General features: G+C 47.3%; 1 protein-coding gene across 2 annotated transcripts; it reads left to right on the plus strand.

Moving 5' to 3' along the window:
- Positions 1-7727: 7727 nt before the first annotated feature.
- On the plus strand, positions 7728-19840 carry Ndufv3 (NADH:ubiquinone oxidoreductase subunit V3). Of its 2 annotated transcripts, XM_052163643.1 has the most exons (4): positions 7728-7901; positions 9320-9443; positions 16049-17170; positions 19625-19840. In XM_052163643.1, exons 1-4 carry the CDS (start codon positions 7854-7856, stop codon positions 19765-19767), a joined length of 1437 nt encoding a protein of 478 aa, XP_052019603.1. In that variant the 5' UTR covers positions 7728-7853; the 3' UTR covers positions 19768-19840. The 2 variants fall into 2 exon arrangements, with proteins under 2 accessions (XP_052019603.1, XP_052019604.1); XM_052163644.1 differs by lacking the exon at positions 16049-17170 and having other exon boundaries at positions 7741-7901.
- The last annotated feature ends 5226 nt before the right edge of the window (positions 19841-25066 follow it).

Here is a 25066-nt window from a genome sequence, read left to right on the forward strand (position 1 = left end):
CCAGGAGCATGCGCACAGGGAGTGGTCTCTTTTGATCTGGATGCCTCGGAGGTGCTTTTGCTACAGATCCCCGGCTTGCTATTCATATTGATTGACTTTTCGGCCCGTCAGGTTAGGTGGTTTCTCTTGAACAGAGCCTGGTATTCAGGGTGTGCCAGTTTAAAGAAAAAATAAAGCTGCCGCGTAGCATCATTTCTGGATGTCCAGGCGCAATGTGTGTGCGTAGAGTCGCTGGAAATGTGCTACTTACCGTTCTCATATAGGACAAAGATGTCTTGGACCCCAACTGTTAAACGAGACGAACGGCGTGCCTGCCCAGATCACCAAAAGACTCATTCTATCCATCCCAGTGACTCACAACGTCCAGAATACTGTGGTCTCGTATAGGTTGGATGTGAACCCCCAAGACAGCTCCTAAAAAAAAAAAATGGTTTATCTGCCCCGCCCACCCAACACACCCTAGTGAAAGTAAACCACTTGATCCCGTCAGTGTCCTGTTTCAAAGTCACACTATGCTGTGTACAATTGCTGCGCGGTTCTTTGAGTCCATCTTATAAAACAGCAGTTGGCTCCATTTTTACCTCAAACTGAGACAGACCAACTCTTCTTTTTACTTGTGCAAGTAAACACTCGCCCTCTGTCTAACAGCATGGATTGATAAGAATTACTTGTGCAAACTGGGAGATGTAGCACATGCCTTTAATCCCAGCACTTGGAAGGCAGAGGCAGGCAGATCTCTTGAGTTCGAGGCCAGCCTGATCTACAGAGTGAGTTCTAGGATTACCAGAGCTAGACAGAGAAACCCTGTCTCTAAATAAATAAAAGTAATAAAATAAATAATAAAACAATTTTAAAAATCACTTGTGCAAATGAAATCACCATCTACAAATGTAATTAAGCTAAATTATGGGTGAACCAAAATTGTATGAGAGAAGCTGTGTCTTGAATTTGTCGAACACCATAGCAATGAGAAATAGAAGCCTTTTGCAGGGCTATAGAGAGAAAGCAATAACCCAATGCTAAGGCACCACAGACCCCACCTGTCATCAGGCCCTCCTACTCACACTGCCATGATGTCAGACATGAACACGCCCATATATGCAGCAGCTTACTCAAGACAAACACTAGCCGGGTGGTAGTGGTGCACACCTGTAATCCCAGCACTCTGGGAGGCAGAGGCAGGCAGATTTCTGAGTTTGAGGCCAGCCTGGTCTACAAAGTGAGTTCCAGGACAGCCAGGGCTATACAGAGAAACCCTGTCTCGAAAAAAAAAAAAAAAAAAAAAAAAACAAATCCAAAAAGCAAAACAAACAAACAAAAAAGACAAACACTAACATGACAGTGGCGTCAGGCAAAGCACAGGATCCTTGGGTCTGTCACAGGTCTGAAGCCCACTGGGCAGAGTTCACAGTACTCACAAGCAGGTTACCCCTTGACTGGGCCTGAAATCTACCTTCTTAGGTGCCTCTCCTTTTCCAGAACCCTCTTAGCTACTTTGAAGAACGTGCCCTTTGAGCAGGTTTCTCCCCTTACTTCCTGCCTGTAGGATATCTGGAACCCAGAAACCTTTGTGTATGTTAAACTACCTACAACTACCCAGTTTACCTTGCATCAGTTGGTGGTGCTTTACTGAAGCTTCCTGGAAGGCTGTTGAGTATTAACTACCCCCTCCCCCCCAAAAAAATGGGCTCTCATTTAAATCGAGCTGAGAAGTCTCTGGCAGTTAGTAGCTTCTAGGAGAGGGAAAATCGGCTTTCTTCAAGGATATGGCCTCTGAGAAGCCACATGACCCATGATCTAGTAGATGGTTTCATAGCCCTAAGTGGACTTAATGAATTACACACAGACACACACACACAAACACAAAAAGAAATACACACACAAACACACACAAATACACACAAACACACACACACATACAAATGCACACATACACACATAAGTGTACACACATACACACACATAAATATACAATTGGGAAGGAATAGGGGTGGCAAGGACAGAGAAGTAATAGAGGGTAGACTTTATCAAAAATTATATGCATGTGTGACATTCTCTTTTTTTCTTTTTTTTCTTTTTCCTTTTTTTGGTTATTTTTTCCAGACAGGGTTTCTCTGTATAGCCCTGGCTGTCTTGGAACTCACTCTGTAGACCAGGCTGGCCTTGAACTCAGAAATCTGCCTGCCTCTGCCTCCCAAGTATTGGGATTAAAGGTGTGTGCCACCACTGCCCGGCACATGTGTGACATTCTCAAATTTTATTTGTATATGTATGACATATACAAATATTAAAAATAAAAGATCCATGCTGGGTGGCTCCAAGTTTAAGGCCAGCCTGGTCTATGTACCAAATTCCAGGTTAGTCAAGGCTACATAGTGAGACCTTGCCTCAAGAAGAAAGGAGGGGAGGAGGAGAGAGGGAGGAAGAAGGAAGGATGGAGAAGGAAAAAGAAAAGCAAGAGGAGGAAAAAGAAGAAAGAGAGAAAGGCTGTAGAGGGATGGCTCAGCAGTCCAGAGTGAGTGCTATTTCCAGAACACCTGCACCCCCATCAGGACACTCATAGCTTCTCAGCATCCTCTAATTCCTTTTACAGAGCATCCAATGCCCTCTTCTGGCGTCCATGAGCATGAATACACATGCACAAATTCACACACACACACAATTTAAAAATAAACAAATTTTAAAAATACATCAAAACCAGCTGGGCGGTTATGGCACATGCCTTTAATCCCAGCACTCTGGAGGAAGAGTCAGGCCGATCTCTGGGTTCCAGGACAGCTAGGGCTACACAGAAAAATCTTGTCTCTGAAGAAAAAATAAACAAACCCTAAACCATAAAATGAAGAAGAGTGCTTGCAGCTGTGGCCTCCTCCCTGGATCCTGTTAGGTGCTGCTGTCAAATCATCAAATTCCTGAGACAGAGCCACCCTGAAAGAATCCTTCCGGCAGTAGATTCAGCTTTAGAATTTACACTTTGCCTGTGTCCCCACCCTCCTGTGTCTCTCTTTTTCCTCCTACCCCTCCTCTCGCCCTCCTCCCTCACTACTGACTACTCAGATTCCTTCCCCCCCCCTTCACATAATTGTTATAATTCAATTGTCCAACTCCCCCAGGGTCTCTGCTGTGATACTGATTAGGAAATAATTGAATGTATTAAACTGTTTGGAATAAAATTAGCATGTTTACACTGTGCCAAAAGTCACTTGACTCTACTTCTAATAGCTTTTCCCTTAGCTCAGTATTATCTTATATTATCCTTTAAGGGCATAGACAAGATATTTAAATATATCCTTACCACAATCTATGGGGTTCTGCTAACATCATGAGATCTTTTAAAATTATGTTTTGTAATTGTGCCTGCCGTCTATAGAGGTGCAGTTTCTGTTTTTGTAAATTGTTTTTTGCACCCAGCACTTCTTCCAAATTCTGTCATGAATTCTCATCTAATTTCTCACTACCTCATGGGACATGCTAGCCGACCGCTGCCAGCTATCCCTGGCATGTGGCCATCTGCCCTTGTAGAGGGAGGGACCGCTGTGGGCCGCCCCTGGGGCTTCAGGTCAGCTGTATGCCACATGGGTTTAGCCAGAATGCCCTGTCAGAGATACAAATCCACTGACAATGTGTTCTCCCCAACAGCTCCTGCCACTATAAACAAGCCCATGATGGTCCCTGTTTCCCACACTGTCTTTTTGGTAACACGGAGCCTCTACCACAAAGGAGATTGTGGCTTCCTGCTTTGGTGAATCTATTAGCATTTCTGTCATGGTGTTCTCTGTTTAAATGTCTCTACTAAAATGCACCTTAAAATTCAGTCTTGGCCAGGCTTGGTGGCACACGCCTGTAATCCCAGCACTTGGGAGGAAGAGGCAGGCAGATTTCTGAGTTCAAGGCCAGCCTGGTCTACAGAGTGAGTTCCAGGACAGCCAGGACTACACAGAGAAACCCTGTTTCGTAAAACAAAACAAAAAAAAAATCAGTCTTGAAGGATAGAAAGATAGTCCAGGGCTTAAGAGCATTAGCTGCTCTTTCAGAGAACTCAAGAGCAAACCCCAGGGTCCAGGTGGCAGCTCACAACTGTCTTAAGACTCCAGTTCCAAGAGATCTATCACCCTCTTTTGAGCTTAGCAGGTTCTGCATACACATGGTGTACAGTCATGCATTCAGGCAACACATCCATATACATAAAATAAAACTAAATAAGTCATAACCAGGTGTTGGTGGCACACACCTTCAATCCATGAATGGACAGGCAGATCTCTGCGAGTTCAAAGCCAGACTGATCTACACAGTGAGTTCCAGGACAGCCAAGAGTTGCATGACCTTGTCTTAAAAATAAATAAGCCAGGCTGGTGAGATGGCTCAGAGTGTAAGAACACTGACTGCTCTTCCTAAGGTCCTGAATTCAAATCCCAGCAACCACATGGTGGCTCACAACCATCCGTAATGAGATCTGATGCCCTCTTCTGGGCTGTCTAAAAAACAGCTACAGTGTACTTAAATATAATAATTAAAAAAAAAAAAAAAGCTGAGCATTGGTAGTGCATGCCTTTAATCCCAGCACTCAGGAGGCAGAGGCAGGTGGATTTCTGTGAGTTCAAGGCCAGCCTGGTCTACAGAGTGAGTTCCGGGGCAGCCAGGACTATACAGAGAAACCCTGTCTCAAAAAACCAAAAATAAACAAATAAACAAATAAATACATAAATAAGCCAGGCAGTTGAACACCTCTAGTTGGAAAACTCAGGAGGCAGAAGCAGGTGGATCTCTGTGAGTTCAAGACCAGCCTGATGTACAGAGCAAATGGATAGCCAGGGCTACACAGAGAAACCCTGTGTATATATATATATATATATATATATATATATATATATATATATATATATATATATATATATATATGACATAGTTTATTCTGCATGACCACATCCCAAGAGCACAGATTCAGGTTACACAGCCCAGTGTGGAAGCAGCTCCATGAAGCTTTAATAGTAACAGAACAAAGAGGACCCACAACCCAAGGTACCACTTAAATACATTGGTGGGAATGTTAAATGGCAGTGACGGTGCTAAGGAGCAATCTCAACTGTAGTCTGAGATGCTATCTGATGGCTCTTAGCCCTTTGATTGGTGGGAAAGGAGGTCTGGTTAAGATAATACCTTCCGAGGTCTTTACCTATTTGTCAGTATGTTAGGCCACACACACAGGGGTATAAGGAATGGCTATTTAGGAGACTAAAGCTATCCCCAGGGAAACTGCAACAAGGCTCTGGAGCTGCAACAGTCCCACTTCCACAGACCTCTGCAGTTGAACCAGTCCATCAGCTTCTGTCTACACAGCAACAGCATCTTCCAATGCGATTCTCATTCACACATCCAAGTGTTGTTTGGCGAACCAATGAATTTCTCTTTGGCTGTTTACAGGAGCAAGCCTGACTTGGAGGCATCTAGAGGGAAGCCATCTGCACATCTCACAGCCAGCCATACCACCAAGGATTCCCATCCCACCGCGGAGGATTCAGAAAGAGCTGCCAGACTCAGGACTGCCATCCCTAATAAACTGTTCACTTCTCATATAACCTTGAGGAAGGTCTTGCAAGCCTCATGCTCCTTCTAGGAGAAGGAAATGCTAACGGTTCAAGTCTTGTGAGGAACTTCTGTGGGAGCTTACATCTGCTCTGATTCCAAGTTGCAATGGACATGTCCAACCCAGTGAAAACAACCACACTACAATCATGTCCCCTCCACACTCTTTCTCTCCTGGGTCCCCCCTCACCTCCTGGGTCACCCTCCTCTAACAGCCTGGCGTATGGCCACACTCTGCTGTGTATTAGTCCATTTGCTGCTGCTATAACAAAAAAAAGAGTTGTGGTCGAGTGGCATGTGAGGAAAAGAATGGGTCAAGTGGTAGTGGTACACACCTTTATGCCCAACACAGAGAGGCAGAGGCAGGTGGATCTCTGTTGAGTTAGAGGCCATGGTTGGTCTACAGAGAGTTCCAGGACAGCCAGGGAAAGTATGTCTTGAAAAATCAAAAAAGAAAGAAAGAAAGAAAGAAAGAAAGAAAGAAAGAAAGAAAGAAAGAAAGAGGGAGGGAGGGCAGGACAGAGTCTTAAGGAGAGTAACTTCAAGGACAGCCTCGTACATAGGGAGACTTGTCTAAAAAAAAAAAAACCTTCCAAATCAACCAAGTTAATCACCCCCAAAACATCACACCCTTCTTATGAGACTTATCAGGTTCCCTTCAAAGAGCTGTACCCATAATGATTAATTACTTCCCATGGGCCCCCACTGCTTACTGCTTGTAGGCGCTCATCACCACCCTGGAGACCAAAAGCTTCCAGCTCATGAGCCCTCAGAGGGGCAAATGCATACAGCTCGCCCACTGAGGAGTCTTTCCCTTGCGTTTGTTCTCTCGTCTCCCAGTTCCTCCAATGTCTGAACTGGTGAGCTATGGGAAGTGGAGGTCTTGAGTCCCATGATCTTACAGCTCCAACTCCGGTCCCGAAAAGGACAGGTGGTACCTGTTCCCTGTTCCCTTCGGTACTCACATGTAAAGCAAGCAGGTGTCTCCTAGAGACAAGATTAGGTGAAGAAGGATAATTCTGTTAGCATGCTATTTGCGTCTTCTTCCTTTAGAGACAACGGATTGTGTCCTCACTGTTGTCTAGACCTGCATCAGTTCTTTCTGCCTTCCTGAGCTCTGCCAAGGTCAGGGGGCTCCTGACTCTGCCAGTTTGTCTGGCCACCTGAGTTTCCAGATGTTGTTCAGAGGCCCATTTCCAGTCAGCCTGAGGGATTCTGTAAAGCTGTACTGATAGATCTAGCTTCTCAACACACAGTATCTGTAGCTATCTCATGTCACAGAAACCTCTCCCATTCTCAGAGCTATAAGATTCTCCCACATGGGCTGGCTCCAGTCTTCAGAGACCTGGCCATACACTCTGTCTCTGGGGCCTAAACACTCCTCGGAGCTCCTGTCATGCCGCTGCCCACCTGCCTGCCAGTACACAGCATTAATAGCTCTAGTATTTTTTTCTTCCCAGTCATTCATTTCAGGGTCCTGAACCCTTTCACTGACATTGGTGGAAATTGGAGGTACAGACATATTCTTCTGAGTGAAATATTTACTGTGCACTGGGCAACGTGTGGGAGGGGCATCAATCAGTGTAAAGAGGAATTGATAACCAATAACATACTCCACAGCTATGCCTTGGCTATGGTTCTCAGAAAAGCCTCATGTGTTAAAGGCTTGGTCTCCAACCGGTGAGGTTGGAGGTGTTTGTGCCTTTATTAATGAGTTTATCTATTGATTATAATCCTTACAGTTGATCTGCAAAGCACAGGCTGTCTTTGAACTAGCCCTACTGCTGGGCACCAGGACGCCCAGCTTCTGGTTTGTTTGTTCAAGGCCACGACCCTACTGGGCAAGCGCACTACCACCGAGTGGTATCTCCAAGAAACAACAAACTCATAAAAATCTCACCAAACACAGAAGACTCTCAAATCGAACCAGAAACGCAAAGGACACGACTCTAAGCTGTGCAATTTTGGTAGGTTGCAGACTAGAATTAAATAAGGGTGAGATCAGGGCAAGGTGGGCAGGCCCCAACAGGAGGGGCGGGACTTTCAGCAGGATCTGCCCAGGGTCGCACCCACGCCCTCCCCTCCCACCCGGGATTGGTGGACTTAGTCAGGGGGCGTGGCCTCTGGGAGCCCGCCCAGAATGCGCGCGCAAACGATTGGGCCCACCCTGGTGTGCGATTGGCGAACGTGGACGTGGGGCCGAGCGGGTGGTACGTGTGCACGCACAGGTCACGTACCTAGGTGCGACCTCGGCTCTTGGTATTTGAGCCATGGCGGTCTCTCTCCTGCTGCGGGGAGGACGAATCCGGGCGCTGAAGGTAAACGGGCGAGACGTACCCGGCCCCTAGCCTGACCCTTAGCTGCACCCGTGGGCCCGGTGCGGAGAGAGGTCCCGGGGCCTGTGCTCACCTGACCCGGAGAGAAGGGTTTTCTCTGCAGGAGTGAAGCCGAGGCTCCTTGGCTGTTTTAAAAACGAAACCTGTCTTTCTCTGCAAAACTAGTATTGGGTTTTGTTTGGGTTGGGTTCGGAGGTTGGAACGTAGGCTCCTGCGCTTGCTTGTCAAGAGCTGTCATTGAACCGGCCCCAAAGCCGGAAATGCTCACAGCAAAATAAAATACAGGTGACAGAGGGCCCCCGTCGTCAGATGGGCACCATTTTGTTACTCCATCAAGTATCTTGTTTCAGCGATTTTTTTTCAGCGTGTATCGGTACACAAAATTTGTACACGCGCGGAGAATAAGTAGTATAAATAGAAGTTTTCTGGTTCTTTTTGGGGCCCAGCCCGAAGCATCCTCCGCATCCTAGGAGCTACACACACCTTAGAGGTTGCCGGTGGAATTACAGTAAGCTTGTCTTCACATTGTAACACTTCTGAAGCAATTATCTACATCCTATTTACTAGTAGATAGTGTTTCTGCAACTTTACTAAGTGTAAGGAGATAATTTTGCAAAAAGAAACGTAGTATCTTGTAGAATAACAAAATAATCAGTAAACTGGCTGCCCTTTCTAAGACCCAGCAGTCTTGGGCTGGGAGCCAAGTAGGCCTTACATCCCGAGTCCAGACTTGAGGGTTGCAGCTGGCCATCTAGGTGATGGCTGCGGTCCAGAGGTCAGCACTTTCTTCCTCCCTTCCCTCTCCCCCATGCTAACACAGGCCTGTCTAACTGATGCTTTGCAAGGCAGGTGACAGACAGCAAGAGCTTTTCTCAGAAGCATCTGTCTTCCAGCCACCTCCTACCCCTTGAGCCCCAGGTTTCTGCAGAACACAGGACCAGGCTCTTCTCCAAGATATCCTGAAGCTTTGTATAAAGAAGCTGGCAAAGTATTTATTTATTTATTTATTTTGGATTTGGTTTTTTCGAGACAGGGTTTCTCTGTGTAGCCCTGGCTGTCCTGGAACTCACTCTGTAGACCAGGCTGGCCTCAAACTCAGAAATCCACCTGCCTCTGCCTCCTAGAGTGCTGGGATTACAGGCGTGCGCCACCACCGCCTGGCTGCAGTCAGTGCTCTTGACCGCTGAGCCATCTCTCCAGCCCCCTGTAGGTTTTCATTTACCCAGATGCTAACAGTGATTTTCCTGGAACTTGGGGTATATTTTTCTTACAGCTTTTTGGGTACTTTACAGACTATTCAGAATTCCCATATGTTACAAACACTGTAATAAAGTGTGCCATGTAACGTCACCTTGTAACGACTTACCGAGGTGATATCTCTGCTTGTCTGCTCTCCCCAGGCTGCGTTCCTAGAGGCAAGAGTGTTCCGAGGAGAGCTGGCTTCTACAGTGCCACTGTCTACAGACTCAGAAAAGAGTGAAAAGGCAAAAGGACCACAGCCCACGACACAGAGTGCGCTCAAAGGTGAGGTTTTAAAGATGGTCTTACGCTGTGTGTGTGTGTGTGCGCGCGCGCGCGCGCGCGCGCAAAGAATACAAAGTCAATAGCATGGGATGAGGTGGACCAGCCGCATAACCTGAGACTCCAGCTCACAGGTAGATGGATGGAAGATTGGACCGCATCAGTGGTGGCAAAGGCTTTGACCATGTGTTAGCTCTAGATGTGGAGTAGTGCTCTCTCAATGGCCAACCCAGCAGGGAGAGCAGAAGGGCTCGGGCATTTCCAAGGCCCTCCAGAGCACATGAAACAGTGAGGCCCCGCCCTACTCTTTCTCTTCCCTGGTTTTTGGCCTTTCCTGACTCCTCAAGACTCCAGTGAGGTTTTCCTCGTGTGTCCCATCACCATCTGGGGACACATCATGACCTCGGGGAGGGAATTAGCCAGCACTTCTGCTGTGCCACACTCAGCTGGGGCCCAGTTGGTGTCTAGCTCTCTTCAAAATCATTGTGATTTCTGTCACATGTTACCCTCTCTGAATAGTATAGGATGGCCAGGAGAGCTGAAATGTGGTGCTTTTTTTTTTCAAAGATTTATTTATTTTATACATATGAGTACACCATCATTGCTTCCTTCAGACACAGCAGAAGAGGGCACCAGACCCCATTACAGATGGTTGTGAGCCACCATGTGGTTGCTGGGAATTGAACTCAGAACCTTTGGAAGAGTAGTCAGTGCTCTTAACCCCTGAGCCATCTCTCCAGCCCCCAATGTGGTGCATTTTAAATGCTTCTCTTCTGAGCATAATTTTATTTCCTGTGCCTTGCTCACTTTTTTATGGTTCCTGTATTGGGTGCATTGAATTTAAGTTTGTTTGTTTCTTTCTTCCTTTCTTTCTTTAATCCTTTTTTTTCCCTCGAGACAGGGTTTCTCTGTATAGCCCTTACTGTCCTGGAACTTACTCTGTAGACCAGGCTAGTCTTGAACTCAGAAATCTGCCTGCCTCTGCCTCCCAAGTGCTAGGATTAAAAGCATGTGCCACCACTGCCCCGGGACTTTATTTAAGTTTCTTTCTTTTCCTTTTTTTTGTTTTGTTTTGTTTTGCTTTTTTGTTGTTTTGTTTTGTTTTGTTTTAAGACAGGGTTTCTCTGTATAGTCCTGGCTGTCCTGGAATTTACTTTGTAGACCAGGCTGGGCTCGAACTCAGAAATCTGCCTGCCTCTGCATCTCAAGTGCTGGGATTAAAGGCATGCGCCACCACTGCCCGGCCTTTTTTTTTTTTTTTTTTAAGATTTATTTATTATTATATGTAAGTACACTGTAGCTGTCTTCAGACACTCCAGAAGGGGGCGTCAGATCTCGTTACAGATGGTTGTGAGCCACATGTGGTTGCTCAGATTTGAAATCAGGACCTTCAGAAGAGCAGTTGGTGCTCTTAAACGCTGACCCATCTCTTTAGCCCGAATTTAAGTTTCTTAACTCATGGAGCCCTGATCTACTGTTGAACAAGTGTGCAGAGCTGCCTCTTGGCAGATCTTCCTAACATGGGACCGGGGAGTGGTAATTGAGTCTAGTCTTAGTTTCAGTAAAATAGCATTTCCTCTGCTTGAGTGTGTGAAACTACAGTGATTCCTTTGTTTTCTCCCTGCCTGGGTACTGACCATCAATAAGTGTTAAATGCTTACACTGTTAGTGCCTTCCCACAGCCGTTCCAGCTCTATGAACACACCTCTATCAGCCCCACAGTAAAGGTATCCTGGCCCAAATCCCGGAGAAATATGATTCAGTTCTGCCTAAACCTGCTTGATTTTTACAATACAGTTCTCTTCTTCTTTTGGGTGCATTGAAAATCAGAGATCTTAAACACGAGGACTATTTAAAACGACAATAACAAAACATATCATCCCAGTACAGTTAAGGAATGTCTGCAACAAGAATGCCAATTAAGTTGTGTGCCGCATATTGCATGGGCTTTAGTTTATTGCATGCTCTGGGTTGAGCCCAGGGCTTTGCACAGCCTGTATTGCTCGTGACTGCTTAACTGGCGAGTGACATGGATTTCAATACAGTGTCCTCCTCTCTGATGGATTTTTAAGTTATGTCATAATCCTATCTTCTAGGTATATGATTTTAGACTAGATAGGTTTTAAGATCCAAGAGCCTTCTATACAAGAGCAGGCGTCTGTGTGGATAGAAGTTCTGTCGTTCTGGGACGGTTTGGGAAGGGAGAGCTAGCCTGGGAGTTGGCCTTGGAGTCCCGGGGAGCTCCTGGCCCTCTGCAGCCATCTGAGCCTGCAGCTTTGCCGCCTCCGTGGGTGCTACACGGGGCTGTAGAAGGCGTGGTGTGTGCATGCATGCTCACCCGCTTTGTGAATGGCAGTATGAAATATGATCCTCAGAAATAAATTGTCTTCTGTGCATATTACACTTGCATATTCTAAGAGAAAAGGAACTCATGCCCCTAAATTAGCCACATATGGGCCTGTGTTTTCCCTTCAAGTGCCAGGAATTAGAAACTACCCGAACCAGAGTGGCTTCGGAGCCCCTGGGGCTCTCTGCCTGCGTCTCTTAGTCCTCAGTCACTGGGAGCGGGCCAGGGCCCATCCTCAAGGGGGTGCAAAATTTTCTGCCCTACCCTGGAGACTCCCATCTCTTAGTACGTGCTTCCTTCCCCAGGAAAACCACTGCTACATACACATTGGTTCCAGGATGCCCCCACAGGCCCTTCTTGGAGACGTGCCTGGGTGTTCTTTGCTGTCTGGTGAATGCAGTCACCAGAACACATTGCACAGATCTGTAAGACACCGGCTGAGCAATTTTCACATTGCTTTCTATCAGTTTGATTTGGTTTAGTTTCCCCTCACACCCCCACCCCAGATCCTGCCTTGTAGTACAGGCTGGTCTTGAACTCCGATCCTCTGGGGTGCTGTCGGGAAGGGTGGTTACAAGTGTGGGCCATCACACCTTGCTTTTGTGTAGTTTTTATAAAGAGTATAAAGCCAAAGTTGGGTCTCCATTTAGGTTCCAGCCCAGGTTTAAAAGTTTGTAGTTTCTAAAACTAGAGGTTAGACATATTAACCACAGCTGCAGGGAGGAAGGAGTGTGGTGTGAACCCTTCTTACACGTTACCTCTCACACCTCTGAGGAGCTGAGGTGTCACACCAGAGAGGCTTGCTTTCAACTTTGACAGTCTGGCCCGTGTAGTGTAGTAATATTTCAATATTACTGTCTTCTGGCGGGGGGGGGGGGGGGGGGGGAGTTTGGATCTCCTAAATTTTTTAGTTATTTTTTTTTTTTAAGTCTTTACAACATGTGTAATCCCAAGGCTATGAAATCTGAGTGATACCACTCTTCCAGCCATGTTTAAAATACCTTTATGAGAGTGTTTTGTTTCCTGGGTTAGTTTTATAACCCATTGGCACTACATAGAAATCTTTTAGGGTTGCTAATTTGTTTTATCATTTCTATTCTTTCTTTCTTTCTTTCTTTCTTTCTTTCTTTCTTTCTTTCTTTCTTTCTTTCTTTCGATATGTGCCTATGTCGTTGTGCAGCTATGCATACATGAATGCAGTACCGAAAAAAGGGCAGAAGGGAGCAGTGAATCTACTGTGAGCCACCCAGCATGGGCACAGGGAACTGAACCCGGGTCCTCTGGGAGAGCAGTACGTGCGCTTACACACTGAGCCGTCTTTCCTGCCCCATTGCTGCACAGCAGCCTTTGTTTCTCTGACCGAAAGCTTGAAGACTGTGCTCTCCACTTTCAGCCAGAGATTCAGAAATTTGAGTTGCATCTTGAGAGGAGATGGTGTGGCCACAGGGAGAACCGGTTGGCGCCGGTAGACTCAGTTGTGTGTAGGCTGCTCTTAGAGGAGGCTGCAGGAGTCTCGGGTGGGCAGCAGGTGTCCTGTTAGGCAGTCTGTAGCTAAAAGGCCCTGAGAGGCTGTAACATCCTATGTCACCACACCGAGTGTGCCTCCCGGAGGCCACATTCACCTTCTGTGACCTATGCCACCAGCGGGTGGATTCAGGCTTGCTGTGAATGCGGGTTAGTAGTGGCAGCTGAGGCTCAAAGATGAGGGTAGGACAGACACTGCCACCCCTGCCTCCTCCTTCAAAAGCAAAATGGGCTCCTCCTCTGTTAGCCTTTCCCTGGGATTCTTCCAGTGACCAATAAGAAGATGAACTGTCGGGCCTTCTCATTCCAAAATACTGTGATGTCTCCTTGTCAAACTGGTCTGTCTATCTGGAATGTTCTTTCTGTTTTTGTTGGTAAATAACCTACATTCATAGGTAAATAACCTGCAATATTAGTTTCTCTCTCTCTTTCTCTCTCTCTCTTTCTTACTCTCTCTCTCTCTCTCTCTCTCTCTCTCTCTCTCTCTCGTGTGTGTGTGTGTGTGTGTGTGTGTGTGTGTGTCTCGGGGAGAGGCTGTTGAACCAAGACCCTTGCACGGCTACCCCTCAGTCCCAATAACGTAGCTTTGTAACTCACTGCAGCCATCTAAGTTCCTAAGGGCTAAGGTAGTGCTCAGTGGTAGATCGTCTAGTATGCCCAACACTCTGGGTCTAGTCATGGCCACAAGAACAAACCCCCAAATCCTCAGTAGATCTTGCAAGAGTAGTCCATCATTTTGATATTCAAAGTAGCCATCTGAGAGCTCTATTTATTTAATTTTGAGATAGAGCCTTATATAGCCCAGGCTAGCTTTAGACTTGCTGTGTAGCTGAGGGTGACCTTGAATTTACGAGCCTCCTGCCTCTACCTCCCCCAGAAAGCTAGGATCCCATTCATGGGCCACCACACCAGCTTTGATGCAGTACTGGGCTGGAGCTGAAGGCCTTGTGCATACTGAGCTAGCGCTGTGCCAGCTAAACCCCAGCCCAGCCCTCAGGCCATCTCCTGTAAGTAAGAGTCAAGCTCAGAAAAATACCTGTGAGGTAGACAGTGGGCTAGCTGTCTGGGGGGCTGGAATTCTGGGAATTCTGGGCCGTGCAGTTGCGGCTCAGAGAGAGCAAGCGTGCACTGCCCCTCTCTGCCCTGCTGCCGAGCAGTGGCCTGGAGCTGTGTTCTGAGTCACCATGTCAGTCCCTACTCTAGGTGTCCAGGGCTGGTTTCCGCTGTCACCCACTGCTCTGCCTCCGCCATCTCCCTTCGCAGTGCCTGTCACTCTTTCTGACTTGAGAAACTTCACTGTTCTTGGTTTCTACTCTACCAGTTAATCATAGGTTTTTGTGAGTACCACCATACTAAGATGGGTGAGAGGGGCCTGATCCTCCCATAGAGGGCCTGGTTCTACCGTAGAGGGGCCTGACCTACCATAGAGAGACCTGATTCTACCATAGAGGGGCCTGATCCTCCCATAGAGGGGCCTAATTCTACCATGGAGGAGGAGGAAGGCATTTTTGGATTCATGTATCACTGTCTTAAGGACTCTGTACATCTGCTCGTCTGGAGAATGTTTGGCTCCACTTCGGCCCAGAGGGTGATTTACTGTTTTAACAACTCATCCCATGTTTTCCTTCTGATCTGGACAGTTAGAAAGATTGACAGCAGCTGGGCGGTGGTGGCGCACACCTGTAATCCCAGCACTCTGGGAGGCAGAGGCAGGCGGATTTCTGAGTTCGAGGCCAGCTTGGTCTACAGAGTGAGTTCCAGGACAGCCAGGGCTATACAGAGAAACCCTGTCTCGAAAAAAACAAATCCAAAAAAACAAAAGAAAGAAAGAAAGAAAGAAAGAAAGAAAGAAAGAAAGAAAGAAAGAAAGAAAGAAAGAAAGAAAGAAAGAAAGAAAGAGAGAGAGAGAGAGAGAGAGAGAGATTGACAGCTGAGAAGACTCAATGATATTAGCTCTACTGTGAATTTTTTTTATTTCACTCTTTCATAAATGACTATGAAATGTAAGGGTTTTTTTTTTTTTTTTTTTTTTTGGTTAGAATTTATCCTGTTGGGCTTTTGTTGTTGTTGTTGTTTCTTTCTGCAGTTTAACATCTGTTTCCAGTGATGTGTGTAATATTAAATTATTTTAGACTTTTGGGTTTTTGTTAAACTTGGTTTCTTGGCTGAAGAAGTCCCCATGTGACCTGTGTAATTTTGAGGACTTTTCTTCCTTTTTAGGGCAGCATTACACAAAAGGCTATTGCCACACCCTCCCTCCCACTGACTTGTCTCACAGGGAATGTGCCAAGCACTCTTGTCTAGATCTCTGCTTTTTAGTTCAGGAAGGCCAGACCCTAGAACTCGTTAATATTCTAGAGGCACCAAATACTCGAGTGGTGTTAGCGCTTCAAGAAACCGTGCATTTGTCTACGGAAAATAGCTGCATTAGAGTTTACCTGTTGTAAGTCTGAGTGGGGTCCTTTAAGAATACTTGTCTGGGAAGCAGTGCATGTCAGAAATGGAGTCCGTCTGCGGCTCTAGTTGGTGAGAAAGCCCCTCCTTGAAGGTTCCCCTCAGAGGGTGAGTCTGCTCGCTCCTGCTGCTGCCCCTGCACGTAGGGAGGTTCCCGGAACCTGCTTCTTCATGTCAGTTACCTGGACAACGTTATAACATAGCACGCTGGTACGCGATGCAATGTCTATAGCTTTGAGTTGCTCCTTAAATAACAAATGTTCCTCTTTGTGCCGTTTCCCAGATGTGGGAGCAGAGGAGAGGGGCCAGCTCCTAGCCACGCACACAGCAGCGGCACTGTCCAAAAGCTCACCTCCACCCAGTTCTTCCCCATCAGTGGAGGGCACAGGTGGGGCTGTCGCAGGCCCACGCCCTGGTGGCAGCCTGCTGCCCACAGATGAAGGGCTTCAGAAGTATTTGTCAAGAAAGACTTCAGTAGCATTCCCTCAGAAAGCTATGCCTCCACCACAAGCACGGGGTTCTGACTCAGAGGCTCGGCGGCATGTGCAGAAAGTGGCGAACTCCTCGTCCTCATCTTCCTCATCCTCATCTTCCTCATCCAGCTCTTCAGATTCAGACTCTGATGGGGAGGAACATGACTCAGACATTGGTCCCCGCACAGCAAGCAAAGGCAAGGCAGGGTTTTCCAAACCGGAGGCCTCCCGTCCCTTGAAGAACGGGTCCCCTAAAATCGCAGTTTCTGCAAAAGAGAAGACCAAGGTCCAAAAGTCACACACAGATGTCACCTACCCAGAGAAGTCCCTGCAGCCTAAGAAGAAAGGGACTGTCACCAAGCCTGTAGAAGACAGCAAAGAAACCAGGTCCAAGCCCACGACATCCAGGCCACAGTCTAGTGATATTTTGGAGCAAAAGGTGAAGGAAGAACACCAGGGGGGGAAACCCAGACCAGCCAAGACGGGAAAGGAAAGTGCAAAGCCATTTGAAGCTGAAGGAATCTTACCTGGACACAGGAGAGCCAGAGTATCCGCACAGCCCACTAGTGGGCCAGTGCCCACAACGCAAACACCAGAGGCCAGCGCAGAACATCCTCCAGCCGCTGCCCCCGGGGCGGGAGCTCGACATCTGGAACCAAAAGTGCCAGAGCCCGGGTGGAAGACCGCTTCTCCCCCGGTCAGAAAAGAAAGCCTGGAGATGCGGGCGCCTGAAGGATGCCCCCAGGCCGAGGAGGACCTGAAGACCTTGGAAGATCGGAAACCAGTGAGATATTCGAAGACAGTTCCCGTTCTGGAGAAAGAAACCTTTGAAGAGAGCGCGGGACCACCGCTGGAGGGGCGCCAGGTGGCAGTCGGTGAAGCCCTGCCCACTGATGCAGGCCCACCCCAGGAAGCCCCAGCCGACACTCAGGGTACACCTTGCCTTGCTTCAGACTCTCCTTGTCCTTTAGGATGTATAGATCCTAAAGAACCCTCTTGAGTTTCTGTGTGTTTAGAAAGGAATAGCTTGTATCTTTTTTCTTTCTTTTTTCTTTTTCTTTTTTATTTATTTTTATTTACTTGTTTTTTTGACACAGAGTCTCTCCTAGCACAGGCTGATTTCAAACTCGCTATGTAGCTAACACTGGCATTGCGATCCTGATCCCCCTGCCTCTGACTCCCAGGTGCTGGGATCTCTCGTTCACCATTTGGCCTCATATAACTATTTAGATGGCGTAATTTATGGAACCTGACAGTCTGGCATCACCACAAATAATCTTGGAGGGTATCCATGTACGTAGTTCGTGAATTTGCCCAACACGCTGTTGAGTGGAAATCCTGTGATGCTCTCATAGGTCAGGAGCCGCAGTGATAGCCCTCAGGTGGACTGAACTAGACCGGTGCCTTAGTGAACTGAAGCGAGTGTTAACAGGCAGGCTAACCACGGACAGCATCTGAGGGCTTTTTCCAGCCCAATAGACTGTAAAATATAATACAATGAGTTTCTAATGAGGGACTTTTCAAGGGTGACAGTACTGAATGGTTTTGCACATGTGTGGCACCCCTCTGGGCAGCTCCCTGAGAACCAGGAATTGATTTTAAAATCCGCAGTTCCCGAGTCCTCCTTAAGATGGCAGCATCGCTACCCGGGCCTTCCTGCACCTGCGAGTCATTCCCAGCCACGCCCCCTCCTCGCCTAATTTGCATCGCCCCGGTGTGCTAACTATCACTCTTCCAGGACGTTTACAGCCTTTATGTTTTCTTCCTCTTCCTTTTCTCCTCCTTCACTTTTACGCCAGGTACCAGTGCACGCCAGACTTCTAAGACCTCAGGACCTGCCTTTCCGACTCTGTTGCAGTTTTCAGACCTGCTCTCAACTAGAGAGGAGTACCTTAAACCTAGCGCGGCCACATGGGACTGGGGATTTCAAGGTTGTCTCTCAGGGAAACACAGTGACTCACAGGGCTGCCGACATAGTTTAACGTGGGGCTTAGCCAGTAAGGTTGGGCTCAGTTTCCAGCACTGCAGAAACAAAAACCTGCCTCTCCTCCATCCCCCAGCCCTCTTCCCTGGCAGCTGAGACTCACAAAGTGGTCCTTGCCCAAAGCTCCTTGCTTACAGGTGGGCTGTTACTGATAGAGTTTATAACCCTCCCGGCTCTCATCAGTTTTCACCGGCCCTGCCTTAACTACGTAATCCGTGGCTTTGAAGGTCCACCTTCCACTGAATATCTTCAGCTCGCTGAGGAAAAGAAGATGCCAGCTCTAATAAGACATCCTTTTGTCCAACCGTCCGTCCGTCCTTCCTTCCTTCCTTCCTTCCTTCCTTCCTTCCTTCCTTCCTTCCTTCCTCCCTTCCTCCCTTCCTTGCTTCAAATTAATTGAGGAGAAACAGCTTTTGGATTTAGAATAGAGAAATATGTATTTAAGTTGGTGGTGTGTTTGTTTTTATGTCGTGCAGTGTGAGTAGAAACGGAGGCAGCTCAACCGGCACTAGAGCGCCGGGCAGAGCCTTGGCCCGGCAGAGCCTCGGCCTAGCCCTTGCCCCGCGGTTTTGCTCTGTCTCCTGCCTTGTGTTTGTGCTGCCCCGGGGAGAGCCCCTTCCTTTTGCTTTAGTCCCACGCTTTGAGTTTTAAGATTACCAAGAACTTAGGTATGCAGATTTAATTTTTTCCCATTTAAGTTAAAAGGAGAAATTAGTATTTTTGTTTCCTATGGTTTGGAAGATAACAATTTTCTTCAAAAGGTTAAGATGGCAAAGCTACAGCCCCTCCGGGTTCCCATGCTCATTTTTACCATTATTGTGACACTCAGGTTTTTCTCATGTCTGCGCATGTTTCTTTCCATCACAGACAGATGTCCGAAAGAATGTGATTTCACTCCTGTGTATTTTTACGTGACCTAGGAGCTCATCAGTAATCCTAGATCCTTCCAAATGCATAGCGTGAGCCCAGGGCCTAGAAATACACGAAGGAAGGGTAAGGTGCCGTGATCCGGTAAAGAAACAAGCAGCTTTGTCCTGCCCCCTCTTGGAGATGTTAGACTCTGCCATTTTATTATCAAAAAACAAAGCAGAGAGTGGTCTGTCTCCTGGCAGGCCTGTGCTGCAATCTCGGGGAAGGTTTCTGTGGCAAGATTAGAGTTTTTACGGTGACAGCACTGTCTCCACGTGCGTTGTGATCACACTCAGCTGGTAAGATAGACCGTAAGCTTCAGCATAAATTTTCAGATGACTCGTGATTTTTCTTGAAGATACAGGGCTCTCAAGGTCTCCTGTCTTCTAGTTGGAGTGCGCATGCGCTATAAGCTGGTGGTGTGGAGACTTGTGCTTCCCAAGCACCCAGACAGACACACGTCTGACAGCTGTCCTGTCGCCTTTCTCCACAGAGCCGGAGCCGACCGACACCACCACCTACAAGAACCTGCAGCATCACAACTACAACCCATACACCTTCCTAGACCTGAACCTGGAGCTCTCCAAGTTCAGGCTGCCACAGCCGTCCTCGGGACGAGAGTCGCCTCGGCACTGAGCTCAGCTCGAGGCAGACCCCCACGTCGGTCCCATGAATCCTCGCCTCTGAGAATAAAAGTGAGAGTCACCAAGCTCAGTCTATGGTTGCTTCCCCTCGCACCCCCCCAGAGAATGAGTCAGTGACACCCGATTACTTGGAGAGTCTATGTGATTCGGTGGCCTACTCCAGGGGGTCACGGGAAGTGTTCACAGATTCTCTCAGACTAGAATCTGCAGCTCCTTGAGATGTTAAAGTGCATCATTCCCAACAAGACCTGAGGGACTCATCTACTGTGGAGCATGCTTAGGGACAGCCCGAGCGAACCAGGGAAAGGCGTTACACTGATCTACTACACTACACAAAAATTAGTGTGTGTGCTGTAGGATATTTGATCACACTGTGGCCCATGAGATTTACTGGGAAAACCTGTTTTCAGTTGTGGTGTGCCTCAGCCTTAACACACACACACCTTTAATCTCAGAGCTTTCTGCTTGAATATTGGAAGCGGGATTAAATTAAGTCCACCGTAGGTGGAGAAAGCAGCCAGCTGATAGGAAGTAAATATGAGATTTATTTAAAAAGCCATAGAGAGTAAGAGGGAGTCAGAAAGTCAGATGGATACACAGGAAGTCAAAAGGAGGGACATTCCATGTGAAAGGTTTTTTGAGTTGGTGTGGGAAAGGGACATGACTTCTGGAACAAGGAGGAAGGACAGCTGGGTGCTTTCTCTGCCTCTGAGCTAGCAGTCTTTCACCCCAGCATCTGGCTCCTGAGTCTTTATTTCTAAAATCGAACAATTGAGATTTTGTTTAAAAAAAAACAAGTGGAGAGAGAGAAACTGAGCATAGGAGGCACACTTGTAAGACCCCCAACCCTCGGTCAGTGGTACTTACTTTGAGATGCTCCTTGAGTGAGACACCAAGATGCAGATCAATGCAAAAGTGAGAGGTTTTATTTTCCGGTGTGTTGGGGTCAACCCTCAATCAGGCAACCTCGAATGGCTGTTACAAGCAGTTTTTATACTTTGTAGGGGCACAGGTTACATCAGCAAGGTTACAGTTCAAACTTATTGTCTAAGCATATTGACCTTTAAAATGTATTGTCTAGCAAGCATGACACGCATCTGAACTCTACCCAGGACTTTCCAGAGGGTCAGGTGACTGTCAGTACATTCTGAGAATTTTTCACTCAAGAATGTTCTGTGGGCTGAGAATAGAACTCCACCTAGCCTCGACCTGAGGCAGGTGGACGTAAGGCTGGCAAAAGCCACTAGGGTCCTTCACACTGATTTGAACTACTCCATTAAAAAAATTAAGTATGTGTAATTTACACTGATTTTAACTGTAATTGTGCCCAACCCTCCCACTCAGTTTCCCCATTTCTGGGTTCTACCACGCCCTCGAGGATTAGCTGTGTGCCCTCCAGAACAGCAGAGCCCCTGGTGGCCACACAAACTCCGAGCTGCTGTAACTGCTTAGAGCTCTGTTGGCCGAGAAATGCATCACTCATGGACATCACTCATTCGGGGACAGAGAGCTGCCATTGCATATCCTGCTTCTCAGCACTAAGCACAGTGTGGGGACAGTGACGGCCAAGAGCAGCTCTCAAGGCCACATGTGGGGCCCTGGGTGACGAGCACAGTTAGCCAAGGTGTCCGTGGTCTCCTTTCACGTGTTTGCTTTGTGTCCTGGTGCTTAGCCTCCGAGCGACCTGGCTGGCACCCATCCGGGTCAGAGCATCCGGCACTGACTTCCATGATCCCACAGTCAGGGTTCTTTCTCAGCATCGGTTCAAGTGGAAAACTCACCCAATGATACTGTGATCCCCTGTTGGGTTTGTGGACACCATGAGGCTTGGCAACTTACTAAGAGACGTCCAATCACTTTGTGATACTCAGCCTTCCAGTCATACACATTTAATGACTGTACTTTTGATTACATCATTACCCACTCCTGTTCCTCTCCCCACTCCCACTGACCCTCTTCTCTACCTCCATCCCACTTGGATGTCTTTGTTGTGTGCATGGCCCACTTCATTTAACTACTAGAGTTTCTTCACCCCCACCCCCACCCAAACAGGGTTTCTCTGTGTAGCCCTGGCTGTCCTGGAACTCACTCTGTAGACCAGGCTGGCCTCGAAACCAGAAATCCACCTGCCTTTGCCTCCCAAGTACAGGGACTATAGGCGTGCGCCACCACTGTCTGGCTACTAGTTTCTGATGTGAGCATGTGTTGAGTTTACTCCCCAGTGCAGAGGTGTCTTAGTTACTATTGCTATGATAAAACACCATGACTGGGGCTAGAGAGATGGCTCAGTGATTAAGAGCAGCGACTGCTCTTCAAGAGGTCCTGAGTTCAATTCCCGGCTACCACATGGTAGCTCACAGCCATCTGTAATAGGATCTGATGCCTTCCCTGGGCTGGAGAGATGTCTCAGTGGTTAAGAGCACTAGCTGTTCTTCTAGAGGTCATGAGTTCAATTCACAGCAACCACATGGTGGCTCACAACCATCTATAAGAGGGTCTGGTCCCCTCTTCTGGCCTGCACGTATATATGCAGCACAAAACTCATACATGAAAAGAGATTTTTAAAAAAAGGATCTGATTCTCTCTTCTGATGTGTGTCTGAAGACAGCTACAGTATACTCAGAAAATATATTAAATAAATAAATCTCTTTTTTTTTTCTCTCAACAGGGTTTCTCTGTGTAGCCCTGGCTGTCCTGAAACTCACTCTGTAGACCAGGCTGGCCTCGAACTCAGAAATCTGCTTGCTTCTGCCTTCTAGAGCACTGGGATTACAGGCGTGTACCACCGTGCCTGGCTGTTTTGTTTTGTTTTGTTTTTTAAGATTTATTTATTTATGCTGGGTGTTGGTGGCGCAGACCTTTGATCCCAGCACTTGGGAGACAGAGGCAGGCGGATTTCTGAGTTTGAGGCCAGCCTGGTCTACAGAGTGAGTTCCAGGACAGCCAGGGCTACAGTCATTGCTGGGTTCAGGATTCAGGACTAGAAACAAGATAATTCCAACCACTTTGGATACAAAGGTTTCATTTGTTTATTAAACAAAATAAACAAACAAACCAGCAGCTCACTATGTATGTATTTCTGGTGTGCTAGGAAGGAACTCCTTATGAAACCAGGCTGGAGGGGCTGGAGAGATGGCTCAGCAGTTAAGAGCACTGGCAGTCTTCCGAAGGTGTCTCACAGCCATCTGTAATGGAATCTGATACCCTCTTCTCGCTTGTGTGTCAAAGACAGTATGGTCATATACATAAAATAAATTCTTGAAAGATAGAAAGAGAAAGAAAGAGAGAGGGGAAGGAAAGAAAGGAAAGAAAGAAAGAAAGAAAGAAAGAAAGAAAAAAGAAAAGAAAGAAAAGAGAAAGAAACTAGGGTGACCTTGAAGTCACAGCAGATCAGTCTGCCTCTGCCTCTCAAGTACTGCTGGGATTAAAGGTGCAGACCACCTCACCTGGACTGATATAAAGTTTTTATATTGTTTTGTTTTTTGAGACAGGGTCTTGCTGTGAAGCCCAGATTTGCCTGGAACTCCTTCCCCAGCCTCCTGAGTCTTGGGATCGCAGATTCACATCGCTATCCCTGGCTTGGTAACTGGCACACCAGAGATCCACTTTCCGGGGCATCCATTTCTCTGCCCTCTACACACAGGAACTGAGGATGGTATTCAGTTTCCTATTTGTGTCCCAGAATCAGAGTATTAGGTTGTGTCAACAGTAGGTGTTCTGTGTGTGTGTGTGGGGGGGTTGATTTGTTTTGTTTTTTAGTATAGAATAGAGTTTATTTGGGGCATGAGGAGAAGAGTTAAGAAGGTAGTAGAGGCAGAGGAAGAGAGAGAGTAAAGAAGTAGAGGAGTAGAGAGAGGCCGGCCATGAGCACATGGAGAGAGGGGGAAAGGGGGAGGGAACAGAGCAGGAGCAAGAAGGGAAGAACAAAAGAACAAGAGATCAAGTGTCCTCAGTTCTTGTTTTGAGAAGTTTCTTCCTGGGAGAGTCTCTGTTAGGACAGGCAGGCCACTGAGGTGGAGGGAGGGCACTACTGCGGCAGGGGCATCAAACGGCTGCAGCAGCAGCAGAGAGACCACACCAGGCCAAACAGTTCCACGTGGGGTTTATTGAGGGAAGGGCAGAGGTGGTAGTGGAAAGAGAAGAGGGGAAGAGAGAGAAAGAGAGGCGCTACTCCTATATATATAGATGGTGATGTGGTCGCAGGTAAAGGTGAGCCCAATGGACTCTGGGTACATGGTGGCTGTTGCACTGGCAACAGGCATATAGGTCACGCTGTCACCTGTGTGATGGGGGAGCATGAGTAAAAGTAAGAGTGACCTTAAAGTAGCCACACGGGAAGGTCTGTACCCAGCACGGATGATAACACTCCCGTGGCTGTGTAGATGGAAAATTACATACAACTGGTTGCAGGGAATGTCTGGACACTCCTGCCCCCTCCTCCTATGAGGGAAGGTCACCAGTCAACATGCCTAGCTGTGATGATGATCTTTTGCAAGCAGGCACAGCTGAACTCATGAAGGTGGGATCTGTCTGGCTCAGAAGATAATCCTGTGCAACAGAGCTCTCTAGGACAGCAGTCCCTGAAAGGCAAATCCACTGCTGCCCCCTGGGCAAAAGACCCAAGACTGGTGATATATACATACACATATTCATATTTATATAATATACACACATACATATGTACATATATGTGTGCATGCATATACATGCATATACATACACATTCATATACACACATATACATACATATTCATATACACATGCATATACACATACGCATACATATATGAAAAAGAGGGCTAAACACCCTGATTAGCTGATCTATCACCAGCACAAATAGACCAGTCCATTTCTGGAACTCTCTCTTGCTGGCCCAAGACCCTCCTGCCAGGCACCATCTCCCAACACTGCTGTTCTGTATAATTCAGGATTCTGACATGTGTCTTCGGAGGATGCACACAGTCACAGGAGGCAGTCTGGAAAATGTGAAAGCACAGCTAGTCAGTGCTTTGTCCTAGCCACTGCCTTGTCACAAGCTCCCTAGTCCAGCTTACCTGGCACTTTCTAGAACACACAGCAAGGACACGGCTGAAGCACAATGAAGCCTTTCACCAAGCCACAGTGAATACTGGTGGCCATGTTTTCCTGGCCTTACATACATGTTTAAGGACAATTGTGGTGACTGGTGGTGGTGTCCCACACGACCTGTGTTGGGGTGTGATGTTTTCAGGAATGCATGCTGTAAAGGAGCAGGGATTGAGGACTGTGGCCAATCTATCTGTGCCTCGCCC

Source organism: Apodemus sylvaticus, chromosome 19 (genome assembly GCF_947179515.1).
Source record: "Apodemus sylvaticus chromosome 19, mApoSyl1.1, whole genome shotgun sequence".
NCBI lineage: Eukaryota > Metazoa > Chordata > Mammalia > Rodentia > Muridae > Apodemus > Apodemus sylvaticus.

What these genes read in the sequence shown, in the direction of transcription:
- Ndufv3 (XM_052163643.1), top strand. Translation starts at nt 7,854, where the DNA reads ATGGCGGTCTCTCTCCTGCTGCGGGGAGGACGAATCCGGGCGCTGAAG. An exon ending in GACGAATCCGGGCGCTGAAG is followed by an intron (nt 7,902 to 9,319) that starts GTAAACGGGCGA and finishes TGCTCTCCCCAG; the next exon opens with GCTGCGTTCCTAGAGGCAAG. An exon ending in AGCCCCAGCCGACACTCAGG is followed by an intron (nt 17,171 to 19,624) that starts GTACACCTTGCC and finishes CTTTCTCCACAG; the next exon opens with AGCCGGAGCCGACCGACACC.